This window comes from Triticum aestivum, chromosome 5D, assembly GCF_018294505.1.
Source record: "Triticum aestivum cultivar Chinese Spring chromosome 5D, IWGSC CS RefSeq v2.1, whole genome shotgun sequence".
Lineage (NCBI taxonomy): Eukaryota > Viridiplantae > Streptophyta > Magnoliopsida > Poales > Poaceae > Triticum > Triticum aestivum.
Window position 1 is genome coordinate 483297578 of NC_057808.1, and position 13959 is coordinate 483311536.

General features: G+C 45.8%; 2 protein-coding genes across 4 annotated transcripts; both read right to left on the bottom strand.

Moving 5' to 3' along the window:
- Positions 1–1015: 1015 nt before the first annotated feature.
- LOC123123003 (disease resistance protein RGA2) lies at positions 1016–3199 on the bottom strand. The gene has a single exon (XM_044543399.1). It carries the CDS (start codon positions 2703–2705, stop codon positions 1200–1202), a length of 1506 nt encoding a protein of 501 aa, XP_044399334.1. The 5' UTR covers positions 2706–3199; the 3' UTR covers positions 1016–1199.
- Positions 3200–4268: 1069 nt separating this feature from the next.
- On the bottom strand, positions 4269–8203 carry LOC123123002 (scarecrow-like protein 21). Of its 3 annotated transcripts, XM_044543397.1 has the most exons (4): positions 7948–8203; positions 4779–6484; positions 4656–4675; positions 4269–4577 (listed from the first exon to the last, which is right to left on the bottom strand). In XM_044543397.1, the coding sequence occupies exon 2, from the start codon at positions 6429–6431 to the stop codon at positions 4806–4808; it is 1626 nt and encodes a 541-aa protein (XP_044399332.1). In that variant the 5' UTR covers positions 6432–6484; positions 7948–8203; the 3' UTR covers positions 4269–4577; positions 4656–4675; positions 4779–4805. The 3 variants fall into 3 exon arrangements, with proteins under 3 accessions (XP_044399332.1, XP_044399331.1, XP_044399333.1); XM_044543396.1 differs by having other exon boundaries at positions 4269–4675; XM_044543398.1 differs by having other exon boundaries at positions 4269–4675; positions 4779–6477; positions 7948–8189.
- Positions 8204–13959: the final 5756 nt, after the last annotated feature.

A 13959-nucleotide genomic window follows, 5' to 3' on the forward strand; every position in this document is an offset into this window, starting at 1 on the left:
GCGCTACACGGCCAGCGTCGCACCCGTGTGATCCGAAAATTACTAAGTCAGTGTGCAGCGCCTGAAAGCTAGGCGCCACACTATACAGTGTAGCGCCTAGCTCCTAGGCGTTGCACTAGTGCAGCGCCTGAGAGCTAGGCGCCACGGGTCAGTCGCGTGAAATAGTTTCACGGACAGTTCATTATGTGATTTGATTTCGTCTATAGGTCAAATTTGTCAAATTTGCCGACGTGCCCGGCGTCAACAATCTTGACGGCGGCCCTCGCGCCGCTCATCCCCACCGGATGACCCGTCACCTGTATGTCCTAGTGTACTGCAGTATTGGCACCAACGGCGGCGGACATGGCACTGCCGTACTGTACGGCTTTGAACATGGGGATCCATCCCATCCAGTGTCGGCAGCTTGGTCGAGCTCTCCATCGGTACAGCCGCACCGAGCACCGCCGTGGTCATCCGCGTCAGCCTCTCAGGCGCCGACTGGCGGCTGATTTGGACTGAATGAGTTTTTTTTAGCAATGGACTAGTCTTTCGATGCGTGAGGGCACTGAGCTCTGCGCACAAGTGACTGGTTGCTGCTCCAGGGCTGCTGCCAACTAAGCTATTGGCCTGTTGGCTAGGTAGGCTGCTGCGTAGTCTTTTTTTTTTGTCATATGTATAGCTATATTTTTGTTTGCACGAGTTTTTGGGTGTACATCTGTACACCCATGACCTGTGGTGGATCCGCCCCTGCCACTACGGAGATACGACTGGAGTTGTTGATCATGGAGTCAGAGGAAGCGCGTGAAGAGTCTGAAGCTGAGCAAGAAATGGCCGAGAGCTGTGAAGCGGTTGTGAAAAGGAGAAGCTGTTAGTGATCTCCAACAGCAGCAGGCGCTCATGCTATGGCGTCGGATGACATGGCCGGCGGCCTGCGCGAGGGAGAAGCCTTCTAAAACGACCATGGCCACCACGCAATACAAGATTGTATTAGAGTTGAGAGTTGCATTTGAACTCTACCAAAAGGCTGAGCAAGGTAAAATATGGACTTGTCTCCGCAGTAAGAGAGTTCAATATTCACTGATGGCATTTTACATCTCCACAGTAACATGGGCAGGTACATACAGCTATGAGTAAACACAGGAGCAGAATAATGACCTATTGACCTATAGGATAAGGACATATATAGTTCATCCTTGCACTTGTGTTTGCCAGATTAACATTTATGCCGATGTTTTTCTTGGCGCCAGATGATTCCTCCTGCTGACCTTACGACGTGGTTTCTGTTTCTCAAAAGTAACGATGTAGTCGCGGTAAGGTGGGATCCGAGATCTCCATGCCAACACATCAAACCTGTCTTCATCATCAGGAATTTCAGCACCGGTTAGCAGTTGTTGCCATGTCAGTTTCGGCAGCTCACTTTGCTCCGGGCCAGTCTCCCTCAAATCGTAAGCCCAACATCCTTGAATCTTAGCCCCCACATAGGACGACTTGGTGAAGTTGACAGGGATATTTCTCTCGAAAAGGTCCTCGGGGTGTATGCCGAAGGAGCCGTGCGTCCGAACTAGTTCTCTTATCCTCAGTAACATGTTGCACCAAAATTTAGTATCAGGATTAGCTCTTAATACCCCACCAATTATATTTGCACCAAGAAAAGATCCATTTAGGTGAGTAGCCAACTGCATTCCCAGAGATGCCAGTCTTGGGTTCTCATCAGGATCCATGCTTCCAAAGGCAAGTGCCTTGAAGAAGTACCAGTATTCTTCTTGGGGCAAACTCTTCATCCTGATGGGTTGGGCAGTTCCCATTTTAGCAACTTGATCTGTTGTGCCTATCACTACAATTTTACTCCAAGCACCTGGCATCTTCTGCAGGCATGATCGGAAGTTCTCCCATGCCACCGCATCCACATCCCAGCTGAAATCAACAACAAATAAGTACTTCCCCGAGCCTGCCTTGCAGTTCGCCGCAAATTCTCCAATATGCGGGTCATCGCCTTTATAGAAAAACATGTGGGAGAAACGACCCCGCACCCTCTCATCCCTGCAAGCATGTTGCACCAGAGTTTTCTTTCCGACTCTGCACGGGCCGATGATCGGAAGGATGCAGAAATTTGTTCCGTCATGACTATCATCACTGCATAGTAAGAAGTTGAGGAGTTGCTCTTTCTCGATGTGGCGACCAAACATGCACTTATCCATGTGTAGATATGTATCGTATGGCTGGCGAGACAGGCGAGGGCAGCTGCCAAGGAGCATCACAAACTCTCTCATATCTGCGGTATGAGCCTCCAAACTTTCAAGAACACTTTTCAACTTTGTTGTGCTCCCGGCCCCAAATGCTACTGGTGTGTTCTTCGTTATAGAAGCAGCAACAGCCAAACGAAGGCGCTTGGCGGTATTAAAAGTAGAAACGGCAAAAGATTGGCTCCGATAACTCACCTCGTCATCCTCGACGCTCTCTTCTCCAAGGGACTGGACCCTGAGCCTGTCCAGCATGTAGTACCCAAGGTACATACCCTCGATGAGCGCCTTCAGCTGCCGGAGCATCCCTCGATTTGTGATGCGCCGCCCCTCTGCTTCTTCAACAACGGTGTGCATCCTCAGCAAGATGCGTTCCAACCTTCTACGATCCTCCTCCTCACATGTGTGGGTGCCATAATTTTGAGCCAGGAAAGAGATGAACCTGCCGACAAGATCGCCCGCAACTGCTGAAATCAGAACCTCCATGCTGAGCTGAGATGAGACCTCCCTGGGAGCAATGACGAATGGAAGATAATTTGCAAAGAGCAGCAACACGATTCCGGAGGTGACATGAAGGGGTCGGTCAATAAAGGCTGCAGTCTTCCAGAAGCATGACCTTTTCAATAAAGCATAATCGGTGACTGAATGAAGTTCGCACAGTTGAATATTCCTACACCACAAAAAGTATTTATTTCAGTCTTCTGTTTATACATTGTAAAGAATGCAGCTGGAAGAACCATGTGGACCAAATACAAGAGTGTCACTTTCAGACTATTTTGATGTTTCTCTATTTTGTGCAGATGAGCAAAAAGTTAACAAAATAAAGACAGCTACTGATGGGATAGAAAAATAATAAGATGGCTCACCAACCAAATAAGATTTCCACAAAACTTGTCACTGCATACTCTTACTGCAAAGATTAAGAACATCGTAGCACAGGTCATCATGGGCATTTTCCTGAACAATATCAATCGTTACTCGGATGCTAAGCTCTCCAAAACATTAACAAATTTAGCACCCATGGCCACTCACGATTTTGTTTTACGTAATATTCCTCTGTAAATAGTTTATAGTGATCTAAAACGTCTTATATCTGTTTACGGAGGGAGTAACTATTAAGCACCCGGTAAGAATAAAGGAAAATAACCACGTGAAGTCCAAAACTGCAAAGCCTACATAGTATTGGTCGAAGGTGCATTGTATAGCATACTACACTGTAACAGCTACGTACAATATATAGTATTTGTTTCAAAGAGGCAGTAAGGACGTGCAGGCATCATTATTTCAGATGAACTCATGACGACAGGTTGCTTGTTTTTCAGACACGGAGATTATTCAGTTATGGTTGTAACGAGAAAGAATCACAAATTCAGAATGCAATGCCTAAGATAGTAAGATGGCCTTTATGGAATGAAGTACTCTGGGACCAGGGACGAAACAGAGCACGCATGCAGATGCAGCTAGCGGAAACAGAGGAGCTGCTTCATGCATGCTCTGTTTCCAGCAACCAATGCAAGCCTTTATTTCTTCTTCTTTTTTGACAGCCATCTTATTACATGGTCTAGAAGATAATTTGGCTGTTTTAAAATTTAGACCATAATGGGAAGGAAGAAGAAATTTAGGCCATCTTATTACAGATGGGTATATGCTCCTCGCAGCTCCCTTTGCTGTCATAGTTAGTAACACACTGATCATCTCAGCAATTCTTACTCTTGTATAATCAGTCACTGTAATCGTGCGGTGTTCAGTTAAACTGTATCACACATACCAGAAATGAGAAGCGCAGAGGATTGTTGGTAATTCTTCCAAAGACCCTTCTTTTTCAAATACAAATACACTCCTAGCTTGAAGAAGTATCAGAGAAGATGAGCTTCGAGAGCTTTCCATATTGCACAGATTTGGATGTGAGCTGGATCTCCCTCCAGAGCGGCATTATACTAGTACGTCACAGGTTCATCACATATTTCCTAGACTTTTCTCCTGAATCAGTACGCTATAACATTCAGTACTGTAGTATTATTTCAGGGCAGCAAGCAGCAGAAGAGGTCGTAATAAACCATCACGTCATCATCACACAAATCCACGAGAGTGAGGACACATGCAACAGCCGCCTCTTGTGCCTGCATACCCTTTAATCGTCTCTAAACATCCTCTAATTAGTAGTACAGTATATTACAAGCATGTCAATCCTAGAACAACGGGAGCAAACCACAACACACCAAATTCCTAGCTATGAACATATTTATTTATTTAATCACTATGCCTTCTTCTAAGTCACGGCTGTCGCGGTATCATCACAGCAACTCCTGGTGCAGACAAGCAGCAAAGCCCTTATATAAGCTCAGGTTCCATCTGAAACTGGAGAAAGGACAAATCAATCAAGCTCAGGTTCCAGTGAATTAGATGGCCAGTGAGCAGACAGAAAACTGAACCGACCTGATAAGCTCAGGTTCCATCTGAAATTGGGTAAAGGACAAGTCAGGCTATAGAAATATCGTGGATCGACGTAACACGAATCACTCAAGAATTAAGTTTCAACAATAAAAACAGTGTACATACATGACATGAGCTTCTCCTCAAGACATGTCAGCACCACGCAGAAGACACGACCAACACTCTGCCCTTCCAACCAAGGTAAAGGACTCCGTCCCTCTCCTCAAGCCTGTAGCAACTGTGGTAGCTATCCAGCAGCGTTTTGATGGTGTTGTTCACCACCGAACTCAGCGGGTACGGCCTGAATCCAGCCATTGCAAACCTCGCCTTCCATTTCCCAAACACCTCGTGCCTCTCAACCCTTTCAGCACCCTCGCACGCGATTAAATTGACGATATCCCTTGCCACACAGTGTTGCTCCGTGCTAATCCGCCTCTTATCATCCCTTGGTAGAGCAACATCTATTGACTCAAACATTGCCGTATAGTAGTCGAGGGTCTCCAAGTACCTTGGCAAGAATGCACTTGTGTTTGTGTTCGACTCCTGCTCAACAAGAGTCACCACCCTAGGGGACAGGCTCTTGATCATTCTTATGATCCTGTCCCGGTGATTTTCCACGCTCACGCTTTCATCAGGAGTATGGTGCAGCTGATAGGCAAAATTCACTACAATAGCCTCCCCAGGTCTTGTGTCAAGATGCTGAATATAAACCTCATGGCTAGCAGCATGGACAGCATTGAACTCAAAGGGAAGGCCACACGAAGCAGAGATGCTATGCAATCTTGTCCCAACCATATCCAGTCCACCACCTCGGGCATAAGCAGAGTTTGAGTCATCTATACCAGTGATTCTTAGGAATGGTGGACCCCCGGGCCTCGCTGCAAGAGCCTGAATGATAGTTATCCACTGGCTCCCCTGTGCGATTTGGAAATCAATGATGTGAACGAAGTTCTCGCCTTTGATAGCCTCTGCTATGGCACCATTGGCCGACATGTAACCAAACTTGTAGAACGGGCAGATCTCACAGAGGAGATGCATGTAAGACATGAGCTCAGAGCTTGTAGGTTCTTTGCACTTCAAGGATTTATACAGCTTACTTCCAGAGAAAGAGAGCCTGGCCACAAGGCCTTCCAACATATATGCCCCTAGGCGTTGCATTGGATCTCCAGAGACAGACACCAGCTGACCTAGCTCAGATATCAATAGTTCTGTTGCATACATATCATTCGCAGCAACAGCCTTACCGCATGCTATGATCACCTGCTTCAAGTCTCCTGTGTTAATTCCCAGAAGCTGTCTCCAGTTATCTTGTTTCAAAGGATGGTTGGCTTGCAATAAGCTCTCGGGGCTGTCAGAGGCTATGTCCAATTCAGGTCCAAGAATTGCATTTTCTAGCTCCTTCAGTTTACTCTGGAAATCCGGTATCTCGGTAACACATGAAGCAGTTGGGGGTGAATCATATGTGTGGTATGAGTGGCTATCATTCTGAGACAGGGGGCTCCCACTTATAGGGGAGATGCTATGAGAAGATGTGGAGCTCTGTGTAGGATAAACACCATTTGCCGATGATGATTCGAGTGTGCAGTACTGTGCTTCAAATACTTGAGGATTGGAACTAATTTTCTGTGACCCATCACCTGAAGATGTGTAGTGAACATCCAGATGATTTTGCATCATATAGAACCGTCCATTTTCTGCTAAAGGCACCGAGTTGTTGTAGTACGCCATTTGTGAATCATCTGAGCATCTATATGTACGTTCTGAAGCCTTAGCTGACATACTGGTGATTGCAACCTTGTGGGACAAGCTCAAAATGAAGTTGATCCTGCCATCTTTAAAGTAAGTACAATTAGTATGTTACTATCACCATCAAAATCACAGAATCCAAGGAAGGAATGCATAAGCGCATCCTGAGTCAATTTTGAACTTAACACCTGAACTCACATCAATTTTACATGGGCATATGGTTTTGAACCAAATTATATTTCAGAAAGTATAGAGCAAATGCAATGAAGACCATATGTTCAAGTAGACAAACATCATTTCAACAAACTCATATCAATTTAATTGGTGACCAAACAGTGTCAAGCCACATAAATTTGAAGTTGATGTTTCTAATCGTTTCACGGTAAGAACTAAGAAGAAGCAAGTTCACCATATGCTTTCTTGACACTCCTTGTTTGGCTACCAATATTTTGATAAAACAATTGCGAATCAAACAGACGTAACGCAGGTTTTTAGATAAAGGAAAGCTTTTATTGAACCTCAGAAAATCACATCAAGATGATTCAATTACTGAGATTCTATTTTGAAATACATCAATAACAGGCTCACATATAAGGCCATAGTTCCACCATGTATACGCCTCGTCGCCCCCTACCGCACATGGGTGGCTTGTGCATAAGCCTGCTTCTGGCTGGCTGAGTGGCTGTGCAGAAGCCAAGTAGCAAAATGAACGGCTGACACGAATGCATTATTCTGTGGTCAATTTAGGCTCAACTTTATTCCCAGTTTGCTTTTAGACTTTTTGTTTTTTCTTCCTTTCCTTTTAGATTAGGTTTAATCGCCTTGTTGTAATTCGTTTTTGTTTTGTTTTGTTTGGTCGTTGTATCACTGGTGCTACCTTAGCTATCTGTTGCAGACGTGTTCTAGAAAGAAAGAAAATCATCCCCAATTTAATTGTCTTTTCATCTAGACAGCATAGCCAATAGCAACCAGGGACAATTCAATCGATGAAAAACTCAACAAATTGGAAGGAAATGCATTTCTTTTAAGAAACTAGGCATTGTTTCATTCCCAATTCGTCGAGAACAAGCCAATCAAATTGGGAGAAAATTCGAATTATGGACCTGAGGGTGAGCAGGCCATGGGGCTTGAAGCAAGCGGATGAGCGGACAAGCAATGGTATATCAAGAACAGGGCATAAACTAAATTACAGATCTTTCTCTTAAAAATAAGAAAACGCATTATTATCACTGGGAATTTAGTTGTATTGAGCCGCAGACAAAATAGACTTTTATACTACAAAGAAAATAACACACGACTGTGACTAGAGATAGCAGAGGCAAACAGCTAAACCTAGTTTATTCTTCCTAGGTGCGGCGTGGGGACATTTTTGGAGGGGCAAACCGAGGACAAATTCATGAAATTAACCGGCAGCAACAGCACAGAACACCATGAAGTAACAAAAATCAAGACCAGCCAACAAGCAGCAGCAGGGCTGAGCAACATGAATCACAATCACAAGCAAAACAAGAAGAAGAAGCGCAAGAAAGACAGGGCAGGGCCGCCATACCTATGCGGCCATCAAGAAACAAGCGGCGGCGCCGGACAGGATCTCAGATTCTTGGCCCGGACAGCGGAAGAAGCAAGAAGCGGATGGATGGGTGGTCGGAGTCGGGGTCAGGGGTGGAGGTGCTCCGAGTAGTACAAGAGCTGGTGCGGGGAGGAGATAGAGGGGGATTGACGGACGGAGAAGAGGGAGGAGGAGAATGGGTGATGGAGACGGGTGGATGGTGGGGAAGAAGAAAATGATACGAGGCCTCTGGAATCTGGTTGATTAATTAAAATAAGTAAAGTGGCAGCAGCATTACCAGCCGGCAGAACCGGCGGTGGGCCAGTGCTGCAGGCCGCCGATATTTTCCCCCGGGGATAGTAGCGGCGGCGATTTGGGGGCAGGGCGGTGGCTCTGACAGGTCGAGAGTTGTGAATTGGATGTTTCAGAAGAAGAAAAAAGGAGTTTGTGAATTGGAGGTTTTCAGAAGAAAAAAATGGGAGTAGAGTTTTAGTCGTGGGACTAAAACTTGCTACCTCATCCATGCTTGGATCCAAATACTACCTCTTTCTCAGTTTACAGGGCGTGCGCGTATCCCTAGGTCGTCAATTTGACCAACCTAATGTTGGAAATATTAACACTTTTCCGACTAATCTAATCCACGAGTAAACAGTAATCATGGCAAATACGGTATGCATCTCATACCGATATCTAAGCATGTGAGCACGTACAGTACATAGAACAGAAACATCTATGAACAGCATATATACGGCTAGCGCATGAACGAGCAAATAGGGGATGAACGAGTCATACCCTCCGGTTGGCCAGGCCAACGCGGCGGCAGCCTCGGCATCGGCCGATGTCTTCTTCTTTGCGGCGGCGTCGTCAGCCATGGGGTCGATGCAGGGGAAGTAGTGGAAGCAGAGGCGGACGGAGACGGGGACGGATCGGGAACAGTAGATGACGGCTAGGGTTGTACGAGAGGGAGTGGCAAAAATAAGCTTTGGCTCGCTCATTCCCGCAACCCGCGGCGCGCGCGCGTCGTGACGAGGCGAGGCGAGGCGTGGCGGGCGGCGGAGGAGGAGGAGCGCGCGTGTACAGCTCCTATTCCCAAGCTCCCAATAGCAAGTGGTAGAGCAGCCCTTATAAAGAGGTCTCACTCTTCTTACTGTAGCAGTATGGGACTAAACTTCCCATACTTCCCACCACTTGTCGTACACATGCATGGGCCTTAGAGATTAACTAGGGATTATTGTCTTATATGGGCCTAAGCCCATCCATAATCCATCAATCCCCCACCAGATCTCGAGGCACATAAGTTTGTCAACTGTTCCAAACAATATTTGATATACCAGAATTTTCAGTGGAGATGTTAAGTTGAACTTCCACCTAGAGCAATAGGATTAGACTTCTTCACAACTGAACAATGGACTATGCCTTGAATTGTCAGTCTGGCGTGCAGAAGTTTCGCCTATTGTCAGCTGATACGTGGCTGCCGAAGGCTAAACCCCACGGGTGGAGCTTATTAGTCATACTCCGTACCTTCTCATAAGCTTCCTAGAGATCACCCAATCTCATAGACTGTGACCAGCAGTCGGGCTCACATAGGTGTGTTCCTCCAAAGAATGCTCTGTAGGTTAGCATCTTGCTTACATAAGCTTTGGAACACATTAAGACAAAAGTCAGCCTGCCTTACAGAATTGAGAGTATTATTGCATCTCCAAGGGAGTGGGTTAATTAAGGATACTCTCCTCAGTTGACCGCTGGATTGTTTTCCCAGGTCCTAATTCACGGGATCTCCGATCACATAGGTTGGGTTACCCCCATGGCAACTTACGTGGGTCTCATACCCATCTCCCTCGATGCATTTTCTATCACAATCCGTGATAGCCCTTTCGTAAAGGGGTTGCCAGATTCTTAGCCGTCTGGATATAATCCAACGCTATTACTCCGGAGTTTCTTGATTTTCTGACAGATTTTAATCTTCTTCTTATGTGCTTTGTGGATTTCATGTTGTCCTTTGAACTCTTAGCCTTGGCAATCACTGTTTGATTGTCACAGTTCATAAGGACAGCCGGGACTGGTTTATCAACCACCGGCAAATCCATCAAAAGCTCTCGAAGCCATTCTGCTTCGACGCATGATGTGTCTAATGCTGTGAGTTCTGCTTCCATAGTCGATCTGGTTAAGATCGTCTGCTTGCAAGACTTCCAGGAAACAGCACCACCACCAAGTGTGAAGACATATTCACTTGTGGCTTTCATCTCATCAGCATCAGATATCCAGTTAGAATCACTATACCCCTCAAGTACCGTCGGGTACCCAGAATAGTGAATCTCGTAGTTCACATTGCCTTGCAAATAGCGCATCACTCGCTCAACAGCATGCCAATGCACATCTCCCGGATTGGAAACAAACCGGCTCAGTTTGCACACAGCAAATGAGATGTCAGGACGAGTAGCACAAGCTAGGTACATTAGTGAACCAACCACTTGAGAATATCTCAATTGATCTACAGCCGTGCCTTCGAACTTGCGTATCCGCACTCTTGGATCATATGGTGTTGCAGAAGGTTTGCAGTCCGAATATCCAAAACGGCTCAAAATCTTCTCAACATAGTGGGATTGCAAAAGTGTAATTCCACCCTCAGTATTTCTCAGTAGCTTGATGTTCAAGATAACATCAGCCACGCCCAGGTCTTTCATCTCAAAGTTATGAGATAGAAAAGCCTTGACCTCCTCAATGACCTTGAGGTGGGTCCCAAATATCAGTATGTCATCGACATACACACACAGTATAACTCCTTCGCCCCCACCATAGTGATAGTATACACATTTGTCAGCTTCGTTAACAACAAAGCCAACAGATGTCAAAGTTGTATTAAACTTCTCATGCCATTTCTTAGGCGCTTGTTTCAGGCCATACAAAGATTTCACTAGCTTACACACCTTTCTTTCCTGACCATTTACTACAAAGCCATCCTGGCTGTTGCATGTAAATTTCCTCGTCTAGCTCTCCATTAAGGAAAGCCGTCTTAACGTCCATCTGATGAACGAGAAGACCATGCGAGGCAGCCAAAGCGAGTAACACTCGAATGTTTGCCAGTCTAGCCACAGGTGATTAAGTATCGAAGAAATCCTCTTTTTCCTTTTGGGTATAACCCTTGGCCACAAGCCTAGCCTTGTACTTCTCAACAGTACCATCGGGCCTAAGCTTCCTCTTGAACACCCACTTACATCCCAACGGTTGGCAACCATAAGGACGATCAGTGATCTCCCATGTCCCGTTAGCCATGATGGAATCCATCTCCCTACGGACAGCATCCTTCCAGTAGTCAGCATCCGGAGATGCATAAGCTTCTGAAATGGAACTGGGAGTGTCATCATCCATGAGGTACACGAGGAAATCATCACCAAAAGACTTTGCAGTCCTTTGTCTCTTGCTCCCAACAGGAGCTTCCTCCTCATCCTCTGATGAACTTTCATCACTTTTGTGTAAATAATATTCCATCGGAATGGAAGGTTCAGGAGTCTCATCAGATTCCAGTCTAGAAGTGCTTTGCATATCTCTCATGGGGAATATATCCTCAAAGAATGTAGCATCCTTAGACTCTATAATTGTACCGACCTTCTGGTCAGGTACCTCAGATTTCACCACTAGAAATCTATAGCCAACGCTATTCTTAGCGTAACCCAAATTAACGCAGTCCACGGTCTTTGGTCCAAGCTTACGCTTTTTGGGGATCGGCACATTGACTTTCGCCAAACAGCCCCAACTGCGCAAGTAAGAGAGTGTAGTTCTTTTCTTCTCCCATTGCTCATAGGGAGTAGTCTCATTATCCTTCGCGGGAACTTTATTCAAGACATGACATGATGTCAATACAGCCTCCCCCCACCATGCCTTGGATAAACCCGATGTATCTAACATGGCGTTAGCCAAATCTGTTAGAGTACGGTTTTTCCGTTCGGCAACCCCGTTTGACTGGGGTGAATAGGGAGGCGTCCTCTCATGAATAATACCATGTTCCGCACAGAATAAATCAAACTCACTAGAAAAGTACTCTCCACCATGATCAGACCGGACTCGTTTTATTTTCTTCTCAAGTTGGTTCTCAACTTCAGCCTTATAGATTTTAAAGTAGTGTAGAGCCTCATCCTTTGTATTTAACAAATACACATAACAGAATCTAGTGGAATCATCAATCAAAGTCATGAAGTATTTCTTTCCACCTTTAGTCAACACACCATTCATCTCACAGAGATCTGAATGTATGAGCTCTAGTGGTGCCAGGTGTCTCTCCTTCGCAGGCTTGTGAGGCTTACGAGGTTGCTTTGCTTGCACACACGCATGGCACTTAGAGCCTTTGGCTAAAGTGAAACTCGGGATTAGATTCATCTTAGCTAGCCGCGTCATACAACCGAAATTTATGTGACAAAGACGTGAATGCCAAACCTCACATTCGTTCACATTAGAATGAATTTGGTTCACAACTTTATTACAGAAATCCTCCAGGGAAAGGCGGAACAAACCACCACAATCATATCCTTTTCCAACAAATAGTCCATACCGAGATACGACTACTTTGTTAGACTCAAATACTAACTTAAACCCTTCTTTACATAGAAGGGAGTCACTAACGAGATTCTTCTTGATAGCGGGGACATGCTGCACGTTCTTCAGTTGCACGATCTTTCCCGAAGTAAACTTCAGATCTACCGTGCCAACACCATGAACAGAAGCATGCGAGCCGTTCCCCATCAGGACGGAACAATCTCGTGTGACCTGGTAAGAAGAAAACAAAGACACATCAGCACACACATGAATATTGGCCCCAGTGTCAACCCACCAATCGGTGGACTGACAAACTGAGAGTATGGTAAACAGATTACCATACCCTGATGCCGCTTCATTGTTGCTCAGAGTCACATTGACAGACTTTGCGTCCTGTCCTGGCTTCTTATAATTGTTTTGGCACTTGTTTGCCCAATGTTCATCTGAACCACAAGTGAAGCAGCCATCTCTCTTCTTATCTTTCTTCTTACCCTTCTTCTTGAAGGTAGTATTCTGCTGGACAGATTTCTTTCCCTTGAACTTGTGGGAGTTCTTCTGCACCACATTGGTGCTAGAAGAACCCTCTGCCCCTTTCACGTGTGAGTCCTTTGCTCTCGAGTTCTGCTCAACACTTAGATGACCGATGACATCCTCAACAGAGAATTCACGTCTCAAGTGCTTGAGTGAAGTAGCAAAGTTCCTCCATCCAGGAGGGAGTTTTGCAATAATGCAACCCGCGACAAACTTGTCCGGTAACTCACACTTCAGGAGCTCCAGCTCCTTGGCAATGCATTGTATTTCATGAGCCTGGTCCAATACAGGACGGTTATCAACCATCCTGTAATCATGGAACTGCTCCATGGCATACAACTCACTGCCAGCATCGGTTGCGCCGAACTTAGCTTCGAGCGCATCCCACAAATTCTTGGCAACGCGCATATGGAGATATGCGTCGACTAGCTTGTCTCCGATCACAGTAAGAACGGCTCCAACAAAGATGGTGGTTGCCTCCCTAAACGCATTCTCCTGTTCAGGAGCAATCGTTACCGTGGGAGACACACCACCAACCCAGAACACGTTCATTGCTGTGAGCCACAAGGTAGTCCTCGTCTGCCAACGCTTAAAATGCGTTCCAGTAAACTTTTCCGGTTTCAGAGTAGCGGCGAAGCCATGAGTCGAAAAGTGCCTAAAATAAGGTTTTTGGATTGTTGGAAATATTAGCACTTTTCCGACTAATCTAATCCACGAGTAAACAGTAATCATGGCAAATACGGTATGCATCTCATACCGATATCTAAGCATGTGAGCACGTACAGTACATAGAACCGAAACATCTATGAACAACATATATACGGCTAGCGCATGAACGAGCAAATAGGGGATGAACGAGTCATACCCTCCGGTTGGCCAGGCCAAAGCGGCGGCGGCAGCGGCGGCCTCGTCAGCCATGGGGTCGATGCAGGGGAAGTAGTGGAAGCAGAG

What these genes read in the sequence shown, in the direction of transcription:
- LOC123123003 (XM_044543399.1), bottom strand. Translation starts at nt 2,705, where the DNA reads ATGGAGGTTCTGATTTCAGCAGTTGCGGGCGATCTTGTCGGCAGGTTC.
- LOC123123002 (XM_044543397.1), bottom strand. Translation starts at nt 6,431, where the DNA reads ATGTCAGCTAAGGCTTCAGAACGTACATATAGATGCTCAGATGATTCA.